Source organism: Notolepis coatsorum (genome assembly GCF_963971535.1).
Source record: "Notolepis coatsorum genome assembly, chromosome: 3".
In the NCBI taxonomy this organism is placed as follows: Eukaryota; Metazoa; Chordata; class Actinopteri; order Aulopiformes; family Paralepididae; genus Notolepis; species Notolepis coatsorum.
In genome coordinates this window covers 32522045-32549265 of record NC_140167.1, presented here as the reverse complement: position 1 = coordinate 32549265, position 27221 = coordinate 32522045, and the positions used below count along the sequence as shown (strand labels likewise).

General features: G+C 44.1%; 1 protein-coding gene across 1 annotated transcript in view; it reads left to right on the top strand.

Annotated features, from left to right (window-relative positions):
- Positions 1-25299, top strand: part of cep170ba (centrosomal protein 170Ba) — a 65937-nt gene extending 40638 nt beyond the window's left edge. Inside the window, exons 8-19 of the mRNA XM_084311149.1 lie at positions 5457-5954; positions 8296-9335; positions 10178-10321; positions 12334-12472; positions 12603-14273; positions 15137-15392; positions 16650-16782; positions 19127-19261; positions 20327-20415; positions 21643-21736; positions 21829-21880; positions 21977-25299. Of these exons, the coding sequence (XP_084167275.1) occupies positions 5457-5954; positions 8296-9335; positions 10178-10321; positions 12334-12472; positions 12603-14273; positions 15137-15392; positions 16650-16782; positions 19127-19261; positions 20327-20415; positions 21643-21736; positions 21829-21880; positions 21977-22197 (4472 nt within the window). The 3' untranslated portion in view covers positions 22198-25299. The remainder of the gene's footprint in view (positions 1-5456; positions 5955-8295; positions 9336-10177; positions 10322-12333; positions 12473-12602; positions 14274-15136; positions 15393-16649; positions 16783-19126; positions 19262-20326; positions 20416-21642; positions 21737-21828; positions 21881-21976) is intronic.
- The last annotated feature ends 1922 nt before the right edge of the window (positions 25300-27221 follow it).

The window sequence follows — 27221 nt, the reverse complement described above, 5'->3', positions numbered from 1 at the left end:
TTACACTATTACACACTATTACACAATATTACACTATTACACACTATTACACTATTACACTATTACACACTATTACACTATTACACACTATTACACTATTACACAATATTACACTATTACACACTATTACACTATTACACTATTACACACTATTACACACTATTACACTATTACACACTATTACACACTATTACACTATTACACACTATTACACTATTACACTATTACACACTATTACACTATTACACACTATTACACTATTACACCGAGTACAATGGCACAATCCGCAAGTCTCTACGACAAACGGTTCAAGAGATACACTGAGGGGGTGTGGCCTAAGGGGGCGTGGTCTAAGGATCGGGGGAGTGGTCAACATCGACCAATGAAAGGTGGTCAACATGGACCAATGAAAAATGAAAGAGGATATCCCTACTGAGTACAATGACACAACCCACAAGACAGAGGGCGCTGTCAGCAATTCAGTACTGCAACACAGTGATGGCCAATGATGGGTTAAGTGGATGATGTCATTGGCAGCTCAGCCACGAGCCACACAGCTGAACCAATCATGAGTGAGCCATGAGCCACACAGGTGAAGCAATCACTATGACTTGCATATTTTCTATCCAATGCATTTGTATGGAGGCAGATGCATGACTGCATTGTCACATTGATTAAAAGAAAACTATAAGAGATGAAGCGTTGTGACGCGCACATGAGCACTACAACGAGTAGGCGAAGGGTTGTGCGCGATATTGTGACATTCGTGCGATATTGTGGCACTCCTTCGGCGATCGGAACAGAAGGCTAAAAAATAGTGTGAAAAATGTGATTTCTAGAGGGCGATTGCATGGCGGTCAATGGGGAGGAGAACCTTCAAACAAATGGTCGTCAGTTGAGATAGAAATGTCCAATTCCATTTATTTTTCTTTTGTGAGCGGGTTGACAGCCGTGTCATCGTTTTGATGTGTTTGTTTTATTTCTACGTCCAAAATTGAGATCACACTCGCAATTCACCCAAGGTAGGGGGAAAAAGATTATTTCAGCTGCTACACTCTAAAATGCAATGCATTCCCAATGGGACCGATATTTTACCGTTTAAAGTCGATTCGTAGCCAGACGGTGCGGTGAAACTTTACGAGTTCGGAGACCGGTGTTGCCATAGGCAAGCCGCTCGTTTTGATACCTTTCACGTGTATGGGGCGCGAACGCTTACGTGTTGCAAAGTGTTTGCAAAATCGGTGGAATAAAGAATAATAAATAACTAGACAATTCCGCGCGGGGGAAATTGTGAAAGTGTGGGTGACGCCTGTGCACCGCCGGCCAACGGGGGAGAGGGTCTCTCGCGAGTCTCTATGACAAACGGTTCAAAGGATACAAAAGGTTTTTAGGAATAAAATGTGATATAAATCAGGGTATGAATGCGATATCAACAAACCCTTCTGTAAATACCTTCAGAACATAGATATGAATAGAACTGGAAGGGTTGGTGTATGTGAGTGCTACTGAAGTGGAGATTTCTGGCTCAGAGTATGAGGAAAAACTCTTAAAACTAATTTTTGGAAAAAACGCCTTCAAAGTTCACTCTCTCACTCTCTATATGAGCCTGTATCACACTTCTCTCTCCTCCTCTGTCTCTCTCACTCTCTATATGAGCCTGTATCACACTTCTCTCTCCTCCTCTGTCTCTCTCACTCTCTATATGAGCCTGTATCACACTTATCTCTCTCCTCTGTCTCTCTCACTCTCTATATGAGAAAAAAACAAACGAACTAAAACAAAAACGCAAAAAAACGAACGAACTAAAACAAAAACGTACTTTTCGAGTTTTCTGACTTTTTCAAGTTTTCGGATTTTTCCGAGTTTTTGGGTTTTCGGACTTTTCCGAGTTTTTGAACTTTTTCGGATTTTTGCTGTTTCCGAGTTTTTGGAATTTTCAGAGTTTTTGGATTTTTTCGGGTTTTCGGGTTTTCGGACTTTTCCGAGTTTTTGAACTTTTTCGGATTTTTGATGTTTCCGAGTTTTCGGATTTTTCCGAGTTTTTGGGTTTTCGGACTTTTCCGAGTTTTTGAACTTTTTCGGATTTTTGATGTTTCCGAGTTTTCGGATTTTTCCAAGTTTTTGGGTTTTTGGACTTTTCAGAGTTTTTGAACTTTTTCGGATTTTTGATGTTTCCGAGTTTTCGGAATTTTCAGAGTTTTTGGATTTTTCCGAGTTTTCGGATTTTCGGACTTTTCCGAGTTTTTGAACTTTTTCGGATTTTTGATGTTTCCGAGTTTTCGGATTTTTCCGAGTTTTGGGATTTTTCGGAGTTTTGGAACTTTTTAGATTTTTCCGAGTTTTCGGATTTTTCCGAGTTTTCGGGTTTTGGGATTTTTCCGAGTTTTTGAACTTTTTCGGATTTTAGATTTTTCCGAGTTTTGGGATTTTTTCGAGTTTTCGGATTTTTCCGATCAACATCGACCAATGGCACAATCCGCAAGTCTCTACGACAAACGGTTCAAGAGATACACTGAGGGGGTGTGGCCTAAGGGGGCGTGGTCTAAGGATCGGGGGAGTGGTCAACATCGACCAATGAAAGGTGGTCAACATCGACCAATGGCACAATCCCCAAGTCTCTACGACAAACGGTTCAAGAGATACACTGAGGGGGTGTGGCCTAAGGGGGCGTGGTCTAAGGATCGGGGGAGTGGTCAACATCGACCAATGAAAGGTGGTCAACAGGGGGAGTGGTCAACATCGACCAATGAAAGGTGGTCAACATCGACTAATGGCACAATCCGCAAGTCTCTACGACAAACGGTTCAAGAGATACACTGAGGGGGTGTGGCCTAAGGGGGCGTGGTCTAAGGATCGGGGGAGTGGTCAACATCGACCAATGAAAGGGGGTCAACATGGACCAATGAAAAATGAAAGAGGATATCCCTACTGAGTACAATGACACAACCCACAAGACAGAGGGCGCTGTCAGCAATTCAGTAGTGCAACACAGTGATGGCCAATGATGGGTTAAGTGGATGATGTCATTGGCAGCTCAGCCACGAGCCACACAGCTGAACCAATCATGAGTGAGCCATGAGCCACACAGGTGAAGCAATCACTATGACTTGCATATTTTCTATCTAATGCATTTCTATGGAGGCAGATGCATGACTGCATTGTCACATTGATTAAAAGAAAACTATAAGAGATGAAGCGTTGTGACGCGCACATGAGCACTACAACGAGTAGGCGAAGGGTTGTGCGCGATATTGTGACATTCGTGCGATATTGTGGCACTCCTTCGGCGATCGGAACAGAAGGCTAAAAAATAGTGTGAAAAATGTGATTTCTAGAGTGCGATTGCATGGCGGTCAATGGGGAGGAGAACCTTCAAACAAATGGTCGTCAGTTGAGATAGAAATGTCCAATTCCATTTATTTTTCTTTTGTGAGCGGGTTGACAGCCGTGTCATCGTTTTGATGTGTTTGTTTTATTTCTACGTCCAAAATTGAGATCACACTCGCAATTCACCCAAGGTAGGGGGAAAAAGATTATTTCAGCTGCTACACTCTAAAATGCAATGCATTCCCAATGGGACCGATATTTTACCGTTTAAAGTCGATTCGTAGCCAGACGGTGCGGTGAAACTTTACGAGTTCGGAGACCGGTGTTGCCATAGGCAAGCCGCTCGTTTTGATACCTTTCACGTGTATGGGGCGCGAACGCTTACGTGTTGCAAAGTGTTTGCAAAATCGGTGGAATAAAGAATAATAAATAAATAAAAAGAGTATGGATATGTATAGTGTGGGTGGCAACCTGGCTTCGCCAGGTCACCCACACTAATAAAAAGAGTATGGATATGTATAGTGTGGGTGGCAACCTGGCTTCGCCAGGTCACCCACACTAATAAAAAGAGTATGGATATGTATAGTGTGGGTGGCAACCTGGCTTCGCCAGGTCACCCACACTAATAAATACAGAACCTAAACATTTAAACAAATTATATTATCACAAACACCACAAAAGACTTGGACATTTCCTCCCCCACTCACCCCCACCACCCCAGGACCAGCCATCTTTGCATTTTTTGCTGCAATTCTTTTTTTTATCCACTTTTTCTCCCATTTTTTCAATTCTTCTCTCATCCCAATTTTCGTATCATCCAATTCAACCCTCCCCTGTCTCGAACGCTGTTTCTTGCCTCCCACAAGCCGGCTGCAATGTGGACTAAGTCATACATAGCACGAGTCCCCTCCGATACTCGAGGTAACAGCAGTCGCATCTTTCCACCTGCGCGGCTCGATCTTTCAGCGTCGGGGGTCTGGGCTTTGGAGGGGCCCCGCCCCCGTCGCTTCCTGATTCTACTGCGCAGGCGCACCAACCGACCTGTAGGAGTCGCTGTCCACAACGCCCGATCCCCACCCATCAGTTTCCCTCCCCCTAATACTGCCAATGTGTATTAGTGCGGACGACCAGCTAAACTGAAAGCAATGTGGAGTGCTGGGCTCGAACAGGGAGGCGAACCTGTTCGAGCCCAGTCTCCAGTATTCATGGTGAGCGCCTTGCCCACTGCACCACGTGGCCGCCCTTTAGCTGCAATTCTTGTGTGAAAGGTGCTTTACAAATTAAGTTTATTATTATTATTATTATTATTATTATCTTTGTTATGTGGCTCCCAATTCCAGGAGGCATGTGAGCGTGACAACCCTGGTAGATATCTTATGTGAGATGATGGGAGGATTATTTTCTGAGATTTGTGTAGCTTGTGATGACTGTTGCTCTGAAAGGGAGAGGGCTCAGTTTTTTTTTATTGGTAGCATCAGAAAAATATCTAGGCTGGTTAATCAATCATGTCTTGTAACACTTTTATTACAGTTTAATTTACCCATGTCATCTTTATGGAAACCATATTTCCAGTCTACACAGAATTCACATTATATATATATATATATATAAAGGTTGGGTTGGCTACATTTTCCAACAAAACCATCTGCTCCTATTTAATACACTTACTCCCAATATTTTATTTTAATACACTTCAAATATGCACCTTTATCTATAAAAACATATAGAGTATAGCCTATATCCCAGACTCCCTCCATACACCCTGTAAGGTATACCTTCAGTTAAATTCTAATATACACACATATAGTACAAGGCATTCAGATGACCTTCACCCTCCCTAGTGTAACTAGTATCATAGGTAGGAGACTTCATATAAGCCCCCTAGAGTTTCTTGTCTCTACCTGCACACTTTTATGACTACTAATTCACTATCAATTGTTGATTTTCAAGTTGGTGCAAATAAAGAAAAAGAAACATGTGCCATTGACCTAGTCCTGCTGTTAATAGTTAATCATAAAGTCTTTTTTCTATACATGCTCATTCATTGGTGAGTGGACTAATATAGTTAATGACCAGTGCATGCTGTGTGGAGCTGTAATGACTTACTCCCCTCTCTGCGTTCCCACCAGAGTCTGCTAAAGAGGTCAACGGCTCTTTCTCTGAAGGCCATGGCAAGGCCCTCTACTCCTCCTACCGCAGGGAGCCCAGTTACTTTGAGATCCCCACCAAAGAGATCCAGCAGCGGCCCACCAGGAAGCCTGAGACGGAGCTTCACGAGGTCCCCACTAAAGACACCCCCTCGGGTCCCTCCTCGGCCGCCCCGAGCACTCCGACCACTCCCACGGCCCCCGCGGTCCAGAGCCACGCCTCCTTCACCATCGAGTTCGACAGCTGCACGCCGGGCAAGATGAAGATCAAGGACCACGTGACCAAGTTCTCCTTCCGCCAGCAGTGCAAGCTCCCGCCCAAGGACGCGTCGGCCGCGCCCACCGAGGTGGTCTCAGCCGAGAGCAAGGTGGCCGACTGGCTGGTTCAGAGCAACATCAGCATGATGACGAGGAGGAGGTCGCAGGCCGAAGACCTGTGCAGCACCAGGAGCGACCAGTCGGTTCACAAGGCCGTCAAGGGTGAGTCACTGATACCATTACATTCTGAATCTGTAAAGAAGACGGGATCCCAGGCACTCAAAGAGTATCAGGAAGGAAATGTCTTAACAAGCCTTTATTGTGTCACGGGCGCTACATAGTTAAAAAAAACAGCATGTTTCCACTAGGGATGCACCGATCCGACTTTTTCAGTCCCGATACCGATACCGATACCTGGGCTTTGGGCATCGGCCGTTAACGAGTACCGATCTGATATCCATTATTCAATTAATAAACTGTATGCCTGACTGTGTGGAAGAGACTGGGATCATTATTTTGTGCAAGGCAACATCAGGCTTGACTTAAAACATTACTTTACTAACTTAGTGAAACAAAATGTAACAAATTAACACATAGATATAAATGTACTGAATTGTTATTTATTATTTTATTTATTATTATATTATTATTGTATAATAAATAAAGATTTACCCAATCCAGCTATTTTAGTCATATTGGGGCCGATATCAATATCGGCTCGGTGCACCCCTAGTTTCCACCCAGCTGGTCTTCATCAGGGCTACGGGTTCACCTTGTATTGCTACGGGTTCACCTTGTATAAAAGAGTTTGTCATCACGGGTGCCTGATGGAGGACAATCCCGTCGTACACAGGTGATTGACCAATCAATCAATCAATCAATCACACCAATAAAATCACAACATGACACTAAATACCACAACAAAAAACAAGTAACGTAATCATAGGAAACATTTGATCAAGACAGTGAATCCAAAATGTCTCTTGTTGGTTAAATCTTTTTCCGGACACCCGTGACGACAAACTCTTTCATATACAAGGTGAACTTGAGTGGCGCAGTGGGCAAGGCGCTCGCCACTAACGCAGGAGATGCTGGTATCGAGCCCAGCTCTCGGCGTTGCTACCGGCTTGGCCGACCAGAGGGTGGGAAAGCCGGTGGGTGGGGATTGGACTTTGTGGACAGCGACTCCTACAGGTCGGTTGGGTGACGCCGGTGCAGCGGAAACAGGAAGTATCGGGGGCAGCGTGAGCTGCTGCGGTGAAAAGATGCGACAGGCTGCCTCCTCGTGTACCGGAGGGGACACGTGATGCAAGGCTTCTGTCCTCACTACAACCGACCAGTGGGAGGCATAGTCTGGCAACGTTCAAGACAGGGGAGGGAAGAATTGGAAATACGAAATTGGGATGGGAGACAAATAGAAAATGTGGAGAAAAAGTGGATAAAAAAAAATATATACAAGGTGAACTCGTAGCAACCTATTACGCCCTGATGAAGACCAGCTCGGTCTAAACAGGTTTTCTAACTACGTAGCCGTGACACAATAAAGGCTTTTAAAGATATTTTCCTTCATGATATACTTTTTGAGTGCCTGAGATCCCGTCTTTTTTACAGTTCTCTTCTCCCAAAGACCCAAGAGCACCTGACTATTCTTTGTTAAACTTTGTACTCACCATAGAGTGCAGGCCTAATCACATCTCTACCATCAATATGTTATTTACAAATGTGCACTGATTTGATTTGATTTGATTTGATTTGATTAGGAAAACCACAGTATCATACACTACATTGTAGTATCATGACCCTGCACTCCAGACGATTGCACTTAAGTTAAAAGCATTACTTTAAACACTTATTTCCAAAGTGGTCCTCGGTGGAAAACGTAAAAACACAATACCAATAAAAACAAACACAATAAAAAAACAAACGCAATAAAAAGTTAAACACAACAAAACAAGACATAAAATACGTTTCGTATCCTGCACTACACTAAGAGAAGATGGAAATTTTTTAAAATCTCAAACCTACACTTCTTCCCAAATAATCGCCTTTACCTTTGTTTTAAAAACGCTTTAGTCTGGCTTTGCTTTATGTGCAAAGGCAGGCTGTTCCATATGGAGATACCAGTGTAAAATAATGAATTTCTGGCCATCTTACCCTTTACATTAGGAACAAACCAGGACATAATGTTGGCTCTTGTGTCACGTGGTGTTGGTTTCTTATCATATCCACATTTGAGGACATGTACTATGGGGCTCTACCATTAACTATATCATACATGGTGGTTTAGTTTTAATTGTTTGACTATCCTTGACTGGTAATAACCCTACTTTTTTCCTTTCTGTGGGACCGATATGAGTCCTGGGAGGAGCATTTAGCATGTATCTAATTCGAATCTAGATTTGAAAAGGTCATTCTTCATCATTCATTAAATAGATTCCTTGATAAGTCGACTAAGACTTTATTTACTCTTTTTAGATCTTGAATCAAGTAGCTCTAGACGTTAGTCTATATTAGTTGTGGGATAATCTGCTAAAGGGCAACCTATATTATTTTCTCCCATCAGGCTACCACCGTAAAGATGGCACGCACAGTGATTCGGAGGACCATGTTGTCAACGGGAGTAAGCTTCAACCTCCATGTGAGTCCCCATTGTCTCAGCCGCTTCAAAGAGCCTCGTCTCCACTCGTCTCCACCCGTCCTGACTCTGAGGAGCCTCTGTGCAGCTCCCCGCCGGAGTCCCACTCCCCTCCGACCCTGGCCAAGGCTGACTCTCAGCAGACCTTTGTCATTGAATTCTTCGAGGACAATGCACGAAAGAAGCGCTCCCAGTCCGTCGCCAACAACAACGCACAGCCCGATGCCTCAGCCCAGAGGCCCAAACAGGAGAGGGCTAAGAAATGGGAGAGACAAGCCTCCTCTCCGGCCTCCAGCGTCCCTCCAAGTCCAACCCAACGGTACGTCGTCCCCCTCAAGGACGTGGCCTCTCCGGGCTCCCAGAGAGCCGGCTCCCTCCGCAGGGAGAAGATGGAAGACCGGATCAGCGCCGGCTTCTCCTCCCGCTCCTCCTCCTCCGTCTCCATCAAGCCGTTTGTCAGCGTGGGTCGGAAATCCAGACTAGCCCAAGACTTTGCTGCCGAGTTCCTCAGGCAGGCCAAACAGGCCTCCTCAGCCTGCTGGGACAAGAGCGCCTCCAGATCCCTCACAGCTGGCCCCCCTCGGCCTGTAGCCTCCAGCCCCCCTCAACCTGTAGCCTCCAGCCCCCCTCAACCTGTAGCCTCCAGCCCCCCTCAACCTGTAGCCCCCAGCCCCCCTCAACCTGTAGCCTCCAGCCGCCCTCAACCCGCAGCCCCCAGCCCCCCTCAATCCGCAGCCCCCAGCCCCCCTCAACCTGCAGCCCCCTACCTCACCCAAACCTCATCCCCCATCCGCCAGCCTGTTCCCCTCAAAGCCCCACTGATGCCCCTGGCCTCTCCGGGTACAGAGGCCCAGGGCGGTGGCCCCAGGAACGAAGAGGAGGACACTCTGAGCGACGCGGGAACTTACACCATCGAAGCAGAGGCCCAAGAGAAAGAGGTGGAGGAGGCGCGGAACAAGATCGACCAGGCAAGACGTGCTTCTCCCACACATTACTGTCACTGAACCGTATTACTTTGGCCTCAGTGGACAAAGAATATTGAGATATAATAATTTTTTCCCCAGATCTAACATGCTTCTATCTGCCAAGAAATTCATAAAATCTAGTTGCTTTTATTTGGTTTTTTTCATCTTGGTATCACATTTGAGTATTGGGGGAAATTCTCTAATATCAGTGCTTTGTTTTTATTCATTATTGGCTGATATCTGATACTGGTATTGGTGCATCTCTATCAGAAAATATCAGCCGAAGGATGTGAGCTCAGCTGCCATCACTCGTAATCTGTCATGTCATCCATCACGTCTGGATCTGTCATGTCATCCATCACATGTGGCAGTTTGTCGCTCAGCTTCCAGCGCTTCACTCCTGTACTTAAAGGGGAATAAAAAAGAAAATCCATTTTAAGAATTCTCATAATGTTCCTCCTGTGCCCCAGTACAGTTCAGTCGGTATCCAATGGCTGATGTCACTGGGATGTAAAATAGACAATGCTGAGGCCATAAATGTTTGAGATCTTGACACTGAAATGAGGTTTATATATTCTTCCATTGCTTTATTACCTGAACCAGAATTAAAACCTAATTTGGGTGCAAGAGCTCACGCAAACATTTCCATGGCCCCAGATGTCTATAGAATTTACATCCCAGTTCCATCACCGATGGGAGGGTTCTCTCTCTTAGTTCTAGCTCTAGGAGAGAGTGTTCAGATGTACTAACTCGGCTGTCCTGGGGCACAGTAGGAGAATATGTGAATTCTTAAAATGGATGACATTCCTCTTTAATATCCACTCACCATACTTTGTCCCTGGCAGGTGTTTGGTGTTGACTCCCCAGAGCAACCCCACCAGACGGAGGCAGCAGCAGCAGCAGCACATAGGCCTGGTAGTGCTGCTCAGGGAACAGAACAGTGTAGCGAGCGTAGCTCAGCTCCAGGACAGCTAGAGAGTCTGGTGAAGGTAAAGCCTCTTGCTTAGTGTGGGGTCAATAAATCAATCAATCAATGATTCAGTCGATTCTACGGCCATTCAAACGGCCTGCTGGGTGAATAAGCTGTGCGTGCAGGTAGAATGCTGGGTGAATAAGCTGCGCGTGCAGTTAGAATGCTGGGTGATGTGGTGGAATATATTATCATGTCATTATGGATCTGTGTTGAGATATCGTTTTATCATTTTACAGACTGATTATAAGCTATGCGTGCAGTTAGAATCATGGGTGAATAAGCTGTGCATGCAGGTAGAATCCTGGGTGAATAAGCTATGCGTGCCGTTAGAATGCTGGGTGAATAAGCTATGCGTGCAGTTAGAATCATGGGTGAATAAGCTATGCGTGCAGTTAGAATCATGGGTGAATAAGCTATGCGTGCAGTTAGAATCATGGGTGAATAAGCTATGCGTGCAGTTAGAATCATGGGTGGATAAGCTATGCGTGCAGTTAGAATGCTGGGTGAATAAGCTATGCGTGCAGTTAGAATGCTGGGTGAATAAGCTATGCGTGCAGTTAGAATGCTGGGTGAATAAGCTATGTGTGCAGTTAGAATCCTGGGTGAATAAGCTATGTGTGCAGTTAGAATGCTGGGTGAATAAGCTATGCGTGCAGTTAGAATGCTGGGTGAATAAGCTGTGCGTGCAGTTAGAATCCTGGGTGAATAAGCTGTGCGTGCAGTTAGAATCCTGGGTGAATAAGCTATGTGTGCAGTTAGAATGCTGGGTGAATAAGCTATGCGTGCAGTTAGAATGCTGGGTGAATAAGCTATGTGTGCAGTTAGAATGCTGGGTGAATAAGCTATGCGTGCAGTTAGAATGCTGGGTGAATAAGCTATGCGTGCAGTTAGAATGCTGGGTGAATAAGCTATGTGTGCAGTTAGAATCCTGGGTGAATAAGCTATGTGTGCAGTTAGAATGCTGGGTGAATAAGCTATGCGTGCAGTTAGAATGCTGGGTGAATAAGCTGTGCGTGCAGTTAGAATCCTGGGTGAATAAGCTGTGCGTGCAGTTAGAATCCTGGGTGAATAAGCTATGCGTGCAGTTAGAATGCTGGGTGAATAAGCTATGCGTGCAGTTAGAATGCACAGATCTGCATGCGTTCTCTTGATTTGTCCTGTGGTGTTTTTCCTCAACCAGTCTATTCCTCTCGTTTTTGTTTCTCTTTTGATTTCTGGACTGTTTTTCCACTCTGGGTTTAGGTTTGTTGTCGTTTTTGATATTCTCTCTAATCCGAGGGCTGTACCGAATAGTTCGAAGCTTCGAAGCTTCATTCATAACGTTGACATTCGAATTCTAAATCAACATTTGAATTCTTTATTTTATTTTTTTTATTATGCGTCTATACATTCTGTTTAAACCAATGGGGTTTTTCTTCACAGTTACAGATAAAGATTAGGCTACACTAATATTATAGTATTGTATTAGTATATGACTTTCAATAAAACATTTATCATAAATGATGTAGCATATCTGCATGCGCTCCATCAAGACATCACCATCACTTTCGTACCAACCGTGCCCTTATTGTATTATTTATGTTGACGAAACTGATGAGTTATATTCATTAAAGAAAGTTGATTTAATAAAAAAATACTAATTTAATCAGATTAATCACTTTATTCAAATTGAGGATTTGAATTTTTTTTTAATTATGATTATGTCATAAAATATGACAGACATTCGAAGCTTCATTCGAAAACTTCAATAGAAGTAAAGAAAATGAAGTTCGGTACAGCCCTATAATCCTATCGAGAATGAATTAAGGTTGGGATGTTTTTTAGTATGGCAATTGTGAGAAGTAGTCTAATAATGTATTTCCAGACAATAATACAGATGGATTTGATCTAATTTGTATCATTTCAATTAAACTTCAAAGTTCAAAGATGGTCAAAAAACCTCCCAACCTTCCAATAATTGTGATCAAAATCCTTTTTGTGAAATTTGTCCTAGATATTGAACAAGCTGTCTGTCACCTCCCCCTGCAGGTCCAGGCGGGTGGTCCGGCGGTACAGGAGGCTCCTAGATGGATGTCTCGCTGGGCCAGTCTGGCAGACAGTTACACGGACTCCAGCCACTCGTTGGGTCTCTTTGACGTTCCCACCCAGATGGAGCTGTCAGGAGGGGGTGAGCCAGCGCCCGACGAGACGCTCCTATTTGACTTGATAATGAGACGCGCACTCCGAATGAATATGAATGATGTTCACTTGTAATCTGTGCGATTTATTAATATGCATCAAATTGTTTTCCTATTCAGCAGGAGAAAGGATCCTCCATAAGGCCATGCTCGGCCGAAGCCACGACGGAACCGACTCCGAAGCTTCCAGAACCCGCCGCGTCCTGCCCCAGCTACCGCCGGGGGAGAGGACTGAGATTACAACTCCCGGCATTCATGTTCACTTCGACCCGCACGCGACCTTTGAGGTAGATGACGATGATGACAGCTTGCTGGCCCCTAGGCCCCAAGATGGCTTTCACAGGTTATCCACGCCGGACGATGTGGAGCCCGACAGCCTGAGTGATGCCAGCAAGTCGGACGATGGTTCCATAGTAGAGCAGAGGAGGAAGCCTGTGTCGGACCGCCGCAAAGAGGAGAGTAAAGAGGAGGAGAAGCTCATACTACCAGCCAAGGCTACATCCTTCTACATCGGCTCAGAGGAGGCTGTGTCCAAGCAGGAACATGGAGGCTCCAAACCAAGCACTCCCAGGACGGAAAGAAAGCAGCTGTGTAAAACCTTCTCCTCTGCCACCCTGACCAAACCGAGAAGCGTCCAGGACCCTGGGAAGCTCAAGGCCAACATCTCCGCTCCTAGCCTGGGCCTGGGGAGGGCGAGCCCCCAGCCTAAAGAGACCCCAGTAACCCCCTTGGTCAGACAGGAGAGCTTCACCAAGGAGCGGCCCAGCAACCCCAGGCTGCCCAACATCTCCAGCCAGCCTGCTGTCAAAGACCCAGACCCCGACTCACTCCAAGATGTCTGCAGTCAGGACACTCATTCTTTTCTCAAAGAGACTGAGAACGTTCTAGCTGCCCTGGAAGCCAAGATCCACGCAGGCCAAGCAGACGCCACTCCCAGCCCAGTAACAGACTCTCTATCTGGGGAGTCAGACGTCGATACCTCCAGTACAGTCAGCCAGCACAGTAATAAGGCTGGACTGAACACACGGTCTAAAAAGCCCTCTGTTAGTGGTCTCAATAGGGAGAAGTCATCAGCTAGTATAACCAGACAAAATTACAGTCGCCAGCCCTCTGTCTCTGAGCGCCAGACGCGGCGTAGCGCGGTGCCAGACGGCAGCAGTAAGGCCGAGTCGGGCAGGAGGCCGGTTGGATTGCGTCGTAGTGTGGGCAAACACGGCTCCACCGACCTGAGTGACGACCCCCAGAGCTCCAGCCTACCCTACTGGCCCGACGCGGTCTCCTCCGACCAGGAGACGGGCACCTGCCACGCCCGTAAGAAATACCCCATTCCCTGTCAGAGGGAGCAGCAGAGGGACGACTCCAAGACCTCCAAAGTGTCCCAGGCGCTGAGCCGCTCCAGCAGCCTGTGTGCGCCGAGACCCACCAGGGCCTCCATGCTGCGCCGGGCTCGGCTGGGAGAGGCCTCTGACAACGAGAGCGCGGAGACGGACCGGCTCGCCAAGCAGAACCCCCAGGGAAGCAAGAAGCCCTCCAGGCTGGACATGTTGGCGATGCCGCGCAAGAGGACCAGCTCCTTCAACAACACGCCCAGCGACACGGAGGCCTCCAGCGCTCCAGTGGGGACCGGCGGCAGAACCACAGGGTTCTCCAGCCGCAGCACTGAGTCCACCAGCGGCTCCGCCCCCCGAAAGGCCTCCGTCCCCTCCAAGCCTGCACTGCAGAAAGAGCCCCCCAAGACCCCCGTCACCCGCGGGCGCTCCAGCAGCGCCAAATACACCAGCAGCACTGCAAGTGAGTAGTACACTCACACACACACACACACACACACACACACACACACCTGTTTATCTTCTGCCTCAAGTAGGGGACAATTATTCATGTTTTAAAAAATGTCATATTTTACTTTCCACCATCTATGCTGATGTTTTATGTCTTAGCCAATCCAGTGTTCTAGATAAGTAATGAAACGCATCTGGATTTGAAACGTCACACCAGGTACTGTGTAAATTCCACCACTTTCAACATCGAATTGGTTTGAGGGGTTTTAAAACATACCTTTTCTTCAGTAGCATCATCTCATCAGATGTGTTTCTCGTTCATAAAATGGTTAGTGGGAACGGAGCCACACTAACCACAGTTTGTCTCATTCTTCTCACAATACCTTCTTCTCATCATCTACCACAATGTTCTCGCAGATTGTTTTGCTGACTTAACAACCATGAAACTATTTTCAAGAACGTTGTGAGAATATTCTGGTCCAGATGAAGAATCTAACATGGTCTATGTTTAGTGTTGTAGGTTCTCATAGTTTTCTTTCTATAACTTCTCTGGTTTACTAGTTATCTGCTCATTTCAGTTTGTAAATGATTTTGAGTTTAAAAGAACAAAAGAAACCTCAATAACCGATTTGGAAGAGAGAGGGGGGGGGGGGTAATTATTTTGCACATTTGCTGTCGGAATGAGCAGTTCTGTACTCTGCCAGTTCTCTTTGGTTCTGGCCACGGTTTTGGTGTTTGGTTCTGGGGTCGTTTTATTATTATTTTATTTTTTTCAGTTTCCTTTGATGGTCTCTCTTCTCTTGTCTCCCTTCCTTCACTGTCCTGCTGCTCCTCCTTCTCCTGCTCTAACCCTCAAACCAATTCACGGCCCCCAAGGCTCCAGGAGGCGACAGAAAGGCTCCGACTACAACACCTCCACCTCAGAGGAGGAGGAGTGTGACTCCAACCAGAGCACTCCTAAACACAAACGCTCCCACCCCTCCCCAGCCTCCTCCCACAGCCCCCGAAACCAGCCCCGGCCGCTGGTCCCCCTGCGGCCCAAGTCCCGCGCCGGAGACTCGGAGGAGGAGAGCCACGAGGGGGGCACCTACCAGAACTGGTCCAACTCCAATCACAGCGCAGAGATCGCCAGGTAAAGTAGGGGAGCCGAAAGAGCAGGACGGGTACAGTAACATGGTTGAATATCGCAAGCAGAGTTTTCTATCCGGGTGCAGCTTCTTCAACAAACAAGATGATGGTGACGAGATGATTTGAGAAAGGCACACCACTGTACTAAACTAGCCTCGCTGCAAGAGAGGACTTCTGCAAAGCAGGGACTTCACATGAGACCCAGAGATGCTTTATTTACTACAGGGGAGTTTGTCTCAGTGACATCACTGCAGATACTAACGACTACGTTTCATTAGTATGACAACAGGACAGTTTGCATGCAGTGCACAGGGGCAGCTCAACAACAACAACAACAACAACAACAATACCAACAGACTATTATGTATCTCTCCGTGTATTCAGTTTGCAATAGCTTGAGGCTGTGGAGGGACGTGATGTTTGTCCAGTAGTGCAGAGGCCAGACTTGAGTATCATGTGATAGAAGAGAAGAAAGCATGAGGTCAAGTCACACATTCAGAGGCTGAAAAATGATGGAGGTTTCCCACTGGGAAGTAGGGATGAACCACGACCACGTTCAAGACTGATGCAGAATCCTGAACTCTTTGGTCCTAAACTTAAAGCGATAGAGTTATCGATCCAATTCATTACTTATACTGAACAGTATAGACTTAGGAAGAATTATTCATGTCTTAAAGGGGCAGTTTACTCAAAATAAAAAATTATACAAATATATATATATATATATATATATATATATATATATATATATATATATATAAACATAATAATAAAGAAATGTAAATGTCCCCCTTACCCGGAGTACTATCTATCCAATCCAGATACTTTTGGTGTGATTCGCCTAGTTTTGGAGATATCGCCATACGTAGAGATATCTGGCGTCACTCCAGTACAATGGAGCTGAATGGCACTCTGCTTGTGGTGCTCAAAGAGGTAAAAGAAAAAATACATTTGGAAAAACTCAAAAGCAATGTCTCTTTCCAGAAATCATGACCCGGTTACTTAATAATTAATGGGGGTGTACTTCGGTAGAAAATAGTTCCTACATGAAACTGTAATAACCAGGTGAACTGCCCCTTAAATTCGAATAAATAATGTTGGCACGTTACACACGGCCTCAGTATTTAGTGTTGTATTATATACAGTATATGTTGGGTTTACTAATATATCCTGTTTTTAGTTTGGTTTGGTATCGACCCGATATATCCGATGTTGCGGTGAATCCCTTGGTAACATTAGGCCGTTTGTGCCGCCCTGCTAGACTGAGTCAGGACCTGGCTAAAGACCTGGCCATCCTGGCCAGAGAGATCCACGACGTGGCCGGAGACGCCGAGCCCCAAACCTCTGTAGTGGAGGCCAGCACGCCCTCCTCCACCGTGACCACACACGAAGAGGTACGTCTGTCTGCCGCCGTAGGACACGCCGCGTATATAAAGACTTAAAACCTTGACTGTGGGGGGGGTTCAGTAGAAAGCTATCTGCCTGCATGTTAGCCTAGCTTAGCACAATGAATGGAAGCGGACAGTGCCGGTTAGTCTTCGGGAGAGGTGTTAGTTGGACAATGCCTAGGCTAACCTGCACTGTCCGCTTCCATTCATTGTGCTATTGATTGAAAAGTTTATTAACAGATTGCAGAATGGGTACAGTACAGTACAGCTCAATACATACAATTGTTAAGAGGATGCAGACCTGAGAAAGACTTTCGTCTTGTTTCCATCAGGGTCCCCCATTTTCAATTCATCATATGACACACGACATACAGATAGACAGTACTGCTACATCTATACATTTATGACATACCAGATTTTCAAATACAGTACTGTTTGTGATACTAAAAAAAATCCAGAAAAAGAGTTTATATACATTTGACATAGAAACTGTGCATTGGAGGAGGTTGGGTAGGTGGGGTGGGGTTGGGTGGGGCTGTACATTGGAGGTGGGGGGGGGGGGGGGGGTTGGGTAGGGGGGGGGCACTGTACATTGGAATACTGACAAAGCCATGCTTGGTCTTTATTGTACAACTGGGTTAGGACATTTGTAGGGGCCAGTTTCGAATTGCAGTCTCCCGTAGGTGTTCTTTGAGTGTTTTTGAAGGTGGGTAGTGATTCACATTCCTTTACAGCTTTGGGTAGGGCGTTCCACATTGATGTGGCATAATTGCTAAACGTGTTTAGTCCCTTGTTTGTGCCGAATCTGGGTTTTACATGATTTGTGGAGCTCCCTCTGGTGTTGTGATTGTGGTATTCACTGACCTTTGGGAAGTATTTTGACATGTACATGGGCACCTTGGTCGTGTAGTCTATCTTGTAGACCAGGCCCATTGCAAGTTGCTAAGCTAGGCTAACGTGCAGCCAGATGGCTTTCTACTGAACGCACAGAGAGGAAACTGGTATCTATCTTCATGTCTCTCTCTGGAGAAAACGGTAAGCTAATTTCCCAAAATGTTGCTGTGTTCCTTTAATGTTGCATTGTCAACTTCCCCTCTCCCTTTGGGGTTGGTTAGCTAGAATAACCTATTTTATATTATTTCTGTTTGTTTCCTTTATGCTGAGGCTGACCAGCCAGATCAGGTGAAAATATATGATACCACATGTTCCTCAGTGTAGCCGCTAGGGCTGGGCGATTAATCAAAATAAAATCGCGATCTCGATTCATAGACCTATGCAATCTCATTTCTAAATTATGAAGATTTTTTTAATTAAAAAAGAAATAATAATAATAATTATTTTACTTTTTACTTAACTTTTTTAAATTATGACAATTCTGACTTGAGTTATTTTGTATGTTACAAGAAACTTTTAAGTTTAAGTCAAGCACTTTGATATGTTATGTTGTCTGTTTAAGAAAGAGTGCATTAATGAAAAAATAAGAATCGTGTGAGAGAATCGTGATCTCAATTCTTAGATAGAAAAATCGTGATTCACATTTGAGCAAGAACCGCCCAGCCCTAGCCGCCGTATAACCACCAGCTTACCAGTGTGGAACATCACATTCATTGGTGTGGTTTTATCTCGGTGCGTTGCAGCCATATCGGTCAAGTCTTCTGGGATCATAGGCGGGCAAAAATAATTTCTTTATTTTGCACTTAATCTCACACACATGCCAAAACTCTATAAACTGTTTTGCAGACATTTGTTTAGTTTGACAGTTATTGAGAGTAAATTAGTTTTAGTATGGCCATCAGTGATGTGTTGTGTTAATTACAGCTCAATTAAGTGATAAGGTAGCAGTCTCCATAAGACAAGATATTGAAATTTTTCCCCCATCTACATAATTTCATGGTGCTGTAATTAACACAACACAAGGATTCAATGTCCCCGATGACATCACTGATGGCCATATTCAAACGCATAAACTCAAACTAAATTAATGTGTGCAAAACAGTTTGTAGAATGTGCTAAATAAAGTGCCCCTTTAAGGTTTAGGGGGCCCCGTTTCAAGATCACTAGACCTGAATGGGAGATTTCCTTTACTTGGTTTATGTCAGGAGCAAGGTTTCTTCTACAAGGTGAAGGGCTTTGCCAGTGAACATCTTTCTGTGTTGGTGTTGCCTTTTAAAGCTTTTTTCAGTCGTGCACCAGCTATCCACGTTGGCACAGCGCACGCATGTTTTGTCAACCCAGGGTTAGTTTGCTTTGTCAGTCAGAGGGGCCCTGCTAGCGGGCGGCGCCTGTTTCAATTTGAAACGGTTGAAACATGGCTAAGGCCGCCAATGTCTGGGATGTTATTGTATTGCAGCTGGTTCATCACATTCCAGAGACCGGCCTGAACTACAAGAGAGTCCCACCAGGCTCATCTGTCGCTAGGCAACCAGACCAGAACCACAGCGAGCAGGAACCCAACCCCAGGCACCGTGTGTGGAACAGAGAGGAGGTACTATTCTAAGACATTTACACAGTGATCTCTTTTAAGGCGAGACAGTACCCCCGAAATCGCCTTTTTGCTTTTTTTTTGACGATATTGAGATTTTGTTATATTTTACTTCTTATTTCAAACTAGTTGCAATAAAATATCAAACACACAATTAGTTGTTTATTTTTACTTAATTTTGTCTGATTGTGTCCATAGATCACAATTACAATACAAAACTTTGAGGTAGTTTTCTCAAAAACTAGTTTTTATAATAATAATAATAATAATAATGGCTTGGATTTATATAGCGCTCTTCATGACACCCAGAGCGCTTCACAGAGTCCATTATTCGTTCATACACAGTCATACCGGTGGTGGTAAGCTACAATTGCAGCCAGAGCTGCCCTGAGGCAGACTCACGGAAGCGTGGCGAATAATCATTGCCTACGGCCCCTCCGACCACCACCAACATTCATTCACATGCATACACATTCATACGAGGCAAGTAGGTTAAAGTGTCTTGCCCAAGGACACAACGGCGATGGGATGGACATGGGCTTGAGCGGGATTCGAACCACCAACCCTTCGATCATTGGACGACCCGCTCTACCCCTGAGCCAAAGCCGCCCCACATTTATGCATTTTACTTACACACAAAGTCTTGGAACTCCATTCCCTAGTACCTGCACACACTAAACGTCCCACATTTCTTCCTATCCATATCCTGCTTCTAATTCCAGAAGGGTTTGTTGATATTCATAGCCGAGTTTATAGTACATTTTATACCAAAACTATAATACCCCCAGGAGGGGGGAGTTAGAAAAGGGGGGGGATGAGGTGGTATCAGGTGAGAGACACAAGGTGGATAAATGGGGGAGGATAGACAGATTGGAGAGGTGTGTGGGGAGTAACAAGAATGGGAGGGGGGTTGGAACATGACTGGGAGATTGTTTGAGGGGGGAGGGGATCATTATTCCATGAAAAGACGAGAGGTGCCGTGTGCCACGTCTTCAGAGGTGTACGTACGCTGCCATGCTGCTCTCCAGAGATCTCACTACTGTATATATTTCACTTTCCCTCCTCCAGGTCATTGTTGACAATCTGATGCTGAACCCAGTGTCCCAGATTTCCATGGCCATCAGAGAAAACACGGAGCTGCTGGCTGGGAAAATAAAGTATGAACCTTAACACATCTGTCTCTGAGATATACAGTAGCCCTTGATACATGTATGTTGCGACTACATATGTGTTACACTCTTCCAGAGTCATTTGAATGACCTGAAACTTTATCTGAAACCTGATCTGTGACCACTTTTTTATATACGATTACAATGTTTTTGTATACGATCACAATCTGTGTATACAACTTTCTACAAAATGTACATTTAAATACATCTACCGGTATGTAGCTTATCCAGTGCAATAACTGACATTTTGTGCAAAAGGGCAACGTGCAATCTAGAATTAATGTGCAATCTGTTCCAGCACTTTACAATTCAAGTGCAATAAAATGACTACATTAGCACTTTGGCACAAGCACCAGTCACTTTAACACTTTGTACCTAAAGCACTTTAAACTTATAGTCTTTGTCTGTTTCATCTATTGTGTGTTTTTTATGGTTGTGAAGGTTGTGTAGATTTGTAATTTGTCTGACCCATTAACATCAACCTGCAAGGGACTACAGATGGAAATTTGTCTCTGGCTATAATCTGACATATTTACATGAAATTGTTCATCAATATGTACTGTCCCTATTTTAAATAATAGTACATGGATATTCTTTATATGAGAACCTTAATTAATCCGGCCTGGAGAGCAGTCACTAATCTCTTGAACTATCTGGAACTGTCTTGAGTGTGTTACTTAGCACACAGTCTAGTGAGAGAGTGGACCGTCACTAGACGACACCATGCTGGGCAGCTACAGGCTGAGCGCTGGTGTTGGAATGAAAGTCCGAATGAAAGTCCTCTACAGTATGTTGTTACGTGTTCTTGCCTCCAGTTCAGTTTTGTTAAGATACAGTGATTCAGGTGCACTGTATGAAGCAAACCTCCCAGCTACTAGGGCTGGGCATCGAAATAATACTACATATCAGTATGATACCATTCTTTGCTGTAAATATACATTTTAACTTTAAGGCATCAAAAAGCCTCAAAGTGTTATTATTTTTAAACTGCTAAGTTGTTCTTGTTTATGGCCATTTCTAATTGTGAAAATCAAATTAAGCATGGTGTCGCTCTGTTTAGGAAAGTAGATGTGTGCATGTGTAAATGACAATACTTTATTACACATTGAAGTGTGCTTTCCTTCATCAAAGAAAGGTGTGAAAAAAGTGTTTATTTGAATTAGAAATATCGCAACCCCACCCCTCCTGAACTGTGTTGTGCGTTTGTGATGGCAGGGTACTGTTCCAGGACAAGATGAATGTCTGGGAAGAGATTGAGGCAAAAGTCAATGCTGACAATGACATCCCTGTCCTCAAAACCTCTAACAAGGTGGGTCCCTCTGTTAGTTCCCCTATTTTAAGACCGATGTGTTATGATTAGTGATGTTTGTTTCATCTCTGCGTAATATGTTGTTCTTTCAGGAGATTTCATCTATCCTGAAGGAGCTCAGAAGAGTTCAGAGACAGCTTGATAGTGAGTGACTTATCTTTTATCTTGAACGTGAACAAGGGTTTTTTATTCTTCTCCAACTTGGCAGCTAACACCCACCTGCACCCTCTTCCTCTCTAGTCATCAACACCATCGTGGAACATCAGCCTGAAGCAGCCAATCGCTCCTCTTCCGTGGTCACCTCCTCGCCCGGAGTACGCCCCTCCAGACCCCCCACCAGAGACTGGCGGACTCTTCAGTCGGGCTCCCATCGAGGCGGGGGGCCCAACCCCGGCGAGAGCGTCCGGAGCGGCCAGGCGGGCGCCACCCCCGACGACGTCAGGGACGGTTATTTGGTCTGAAGGTCTGCCACAAACACACACACACACGAGTTCCCCCTTGATGCTGCTCCAAGCACGTCTGCTGCTATACCACAAACCCAGGTGCTGGACTGCCGTGCAGAGATGGAAACCGAGAGGAGGAAGTGAGACTTGGCAATAAGCACAACAAGACACACCTGCTCTACGGGCACTAAACAACTCTAGTCTACTGTGGGTTCAAATGAGGCCTGCACTAAACAACTCTACTGTGGTATCAAATGAGGCCTGCACTAAACACTTGTTATTTATGCTATAGGGCATTCAACAATTTTGACAACTGTCGCTCAACAGAAATGAAAGTCACTCGTCGTTTATTGAGATGCAAATAAACTTGGCTAAAGGAAGCTCACCAGGCCAAATATGTAATGTAAAGAAAAAAGGAGCTTCCTGGGTGCTTTTGAAAATGTTTTTTACGTTAATTGTACATAGGTAACTTGAAGGTTTTACAATGTACATCTTCTAAATATTAGATTCAAATTTATTGTCATTATACAGCACAAGTATGGTACTGAATATGGCATTCTTCTAATCTATGGTAACAAAATATGCCAAGTTCCCAGCTGTTTGTTTATTTGCTCTGTCAGTCTTTCCTCTGTCCCCTCCATGTATGAAAATGTTAGCTGCTGCTCCTGCTGCCAAAACCAAATGGAAGCCACAAGTATATCCACGGCAAAGTCTGCATTTCATCCAAACACACTGCGTGACAATATATGACCAGATGTGCGACGTTACAGCAACCCTTTTTCTGTAAAAAATGTGTTGTTTCTGTCGAGCAACAGTTGTCAAAAGTAGTACCTTAGCATAAATGAGTCTTTACATAATGCTGTCTTGGGGCTCATGGGAGAGGTCATTGTGCAGAGCAACAGCCCCCTTTTAGACAAGGCCATATTTGTGCCATAATACCTCTGTTGTTGAGCTCCCATTCACCTCTGAAAGGCCTGGCATACTTTATGACTTGATTACTTGCTCGTTAGTGATCAACGTTTGCCAAGGAATGACCAATGTTGAGATGATTACAGCACAATATAATTCCCTTGAGTGTGATTAGAACCCAGCTTTGAGTATGATTTTTAATTGGGACCATTTGGGAAATCACTTATTAGGGCTATTAAATGAAAGGAGATTTTATTTTTTATTTTTTTCCGGTGACAAATCACATTTCTTGAGGAGATTTAATTTAATTGAAATGTATGGTCTTCAAGAAAGAACTGTACGTCGGATTGTAAAATGTTTTTCAAACCCCAGTAATCCACTGCATGTCCTTTTATATATTTGTTCCCCCCTTTATTTCAGTTTTTGTTGATCACTTGACTTTTGTGGACCAGATTTATTGAAGAATGTAAAGTATTTATTAGTGCTGACAAATATGATATTAAAGAGTTTATATATATATAGAACCTTGGACCAAAATCCTGGTCTCTTTATGGAGATTATGGCATTTTACAAATGAGATTAAGGAGAGCAGAGCTACCTATTTAAAAGAAAAAAGTTCTCTAAAGCTAGCAGTCATGTCTAATCTGCCTCCTCATGCACTAGTCTGACACTACGTATTCGCTCCAAGTCTTTGTTGAAAATCCATCAGGAATGTGTGGTTGAATGGACGAGGGGCTTAGCACAGGCATATAACATCTAGGTTTAAGTCACCTGGCAACAGCAAACCCTTAATATGGTTACAAAACAGTCATGAGTTGAAGCTTTTCACCCATTCTAACCTCTAGTGTTTTTGAAGGTATATTTCTATTTGCATTTAACATGGTTTGGGAGAAGATAAAGCGTACTCATAGTTATATTGTTTTTTCTCTCTGCCTGTACAATTAATTGGTGAGCTTTGGCCAAAGACAACCATGACATGTCTGTCAGAAATTAGTCTTCAGCCCCCTCTTATCCAGGTTCCTCAATAGGACACAGAGTCTTCAGCCCCCTCTCATCCAGGTTCCTCAATAGGACACAGAGTCTTCAGCCCCCTCTCATCCAGGTTCCTCAATAGGACACAGAGTCTTCAGCCCCCTCTCATCCAGGTTCCTCAATAGGACACAGAGTCTTCAGCCCCCTCTCATCCAGGTTCCTCAATAGGACACACTCCAGTATTTGCCATTGACCACATCACACTACATGTGAACCCATACATTATTGGTGTCATAAGGGCTATCGGATGTTCTGAGTTAAAAGCTTTTATTGTATAGGCCTCGGTTTCTTAGACTATGGGGTTGTGGCCCACAATGGATCACAAGCCTACTTCTGGTGGGTCCCCACATGACGAGAGAAGCAATATGTTATTTTTATATATATATAAATGAACGAATTTAAAGAGTAGAAACTGTGTGCAATTGTGAATCTTGACCATTTGTTTGTCATTACTTGTTAAATATGTACATATCTAAAGGCATTGTCTATTTGTTCTAAAGATTACCTCTCCATCTTGTATTTTGCACTAATGTAGTACAATATTGGCCCCTCAACCATATGCTGCAAAGTGAACCCAGCTACTCTCTTATAAGAGTGCAGGCATTTATTTCTTCTGTAAAAGATTGTAAACTTGTTCTGTTGACAGGGTTGGATTTGAGTTGTGAAAACAACCCGGTTCATCACCAAGTGCTTTCCTCTTCAACTAGTCTGTACATATGATTGTAATTTGGAATTCCACCGTGCCACAAAAAGCCTTTTTGGGGATAATGTTTCATACAAGCTAAGTACAGCGCTTGTTTACAAACAGGAGCTCAATCAAAAATGGAATGTTTGAACATTTCGAGTGTTCTGGCTCAAAGTGCTGCTGCTATTCTTCCTTTGGGATCGTTTAACCCCTTTACTTTACTCCATGGAAGTCCCAGCTAAGATGGAAAACTATCTCTTAATCTTAAGTTAAGTCCCATATTGTTTATCAGTATGTTTAATCTTATTTACCCACAATGATTAATATTCTGTTTTGATCATTTTCATCTATTCCTCTTTGGCACCTTCCGTACAGAAAGTCGAGACTTTCTCTCCACATTTGGCATCGTTGATGTTTTCAACTTCTTGGCTTGTTACACGTGTCATTTGCTGTATAAGTTAGATGATGATTCAGTTTTTTTGTAATAAATTGCTAAGTAAATCTTATAATTTTGTCTCTTTCATTCACTAATGCTAGTATAGCATAGAACTGTATTTTAAGCACGTACAGTATGTCAAAACATGAAATGGAAACGGGAACTGTGTCTTGATATCTCCCAATGGTATAGATATTGCTTCTACTTTCAATTCAGTAAGGGAAGAATTAGAGAGGAACTACGTCTGTTTTGTGAGATGTTGTGGAAACGGACTGTGCTAGAAGACTGCGTCATGTGAGTTACTTTTATCTATTAATGCACATAGTATATTCAATGTAATCACATATTAGACATTAAAGGTGCTGTAAGTGATATTTCATTCTTAGAATAAGTGTTAAATAGCTCTACATTACATCGGCCATCACTAATATAGACCTTAACATGGGTCTCCCAGTCCCTCCACTCTGCACTAAACAGAAAATACATTTTCTGGTGTCCCTTCCCACTTTATCCAATCGGGAGAGAGAATCCCAGATATGTATTACTTATTTCAAGAAATGTCAAGAAAAGGAGGGACTGGGAGACTCATGTTACTGACCAGACACTATATCAGTGATGGCTGTTGGAATGTAGAGCTATTATTTTAACATGTAGACTACTTATTTTAACAAAGGAAATACCACTTACAGCACCTTTAATCCAACTATTGGTTATCGTCTTGCCAGTTATAACTCGTTTGTTGTGCATTTTAATAGGTCAGGAATACCTGCACCAGACCCGTCTTCTCCATTCCATACTTTGCGTGACCGTTATGTTTCAAACAAATGGGTAGGAATGGCTAATCAAGCACATATCACAATGGATGTCTTAAATAATTATTTAGATTTCTAAAGTTACTGGTTGATATAAAGATTTTACTAGCATGAAAATGTACCTTGGTGTTTTTGTGTTGTTTCTTTTAGAAATCCACAAGTCTTGTAACAATAGCTGTGGTAGTGGGATGCCTGAGTGTATTGGGTCTATTACTAGCCATTGTCATATTGGAGAGACCAAAATCTACCCAAAACCACACACTTCCTCAAGATACCCGACCTGCTGAGAGTGAGTTGCCTGAGGACCAATGCAGGTCAGACAGAAAATAATCACATATTTCCTTATGATTCTGCTTGTTGACCTCTGGGTTGGTTCTGGTTATAGGGACGTTGGAAATTGCAGCCTATAAAATCTTGTCTCCAATGCAGTCCTGCATCAAATAATGATTGGTGTTATAACCTGCTTGGATTACCAGATGAGTGAGGAATCTAATGAGGACCAACACTTTTGGACTATTGGTCACTGAAAGGTTTTACTAAAATGACAAGCAGTTTACCTGACTGAATCTCCCTGGTGCAGTAATCCCCACGCATCTGATCCTCAAACAGGATTAAACAATTAAGCAATATCACACAAGAGGGAATGCTGTTATACTGAATATCAGCACAGCTGTGATTCGGTCGTAAATACGATGCTGCAGGCCAAGTAGAAGATAATCGCAGCCGTGCTGATATTCAGCACAACCTCTAGTGTGATATTACTTTTATACAACAGCTCTACAATCGCCATTTACTAGTTAACAGTAATAAGCAACAACAGATTATGATTTCTTTGTTTAATCATTTATTTAGCTCCACCAAAAATAGTTCCACAACTGCGCCCTTGAACTTGGACCATTGCCTAATTAACGGTTATTAATAGAACACATGGAGTGATAGTTAAAAGTCCCAGTGTTGGGCGGCCGGGTAGCACAGCGGACTAAGCGTCTGTCTTCCACCACAGAGACAGTGGGATCGAATCCAGCTGTGGTGCTTCCGGGTTGGCCGACCGTCCATACTAACACAATTGGCAGTGTTGGCGGGTGGGAAACCCGGCGAGGGTGGGTCCTGGTCGTTGTAAACAGCGACTCCTACAGTTCGGTCGGGGCGCCTGCACAGCAAGGGAAGG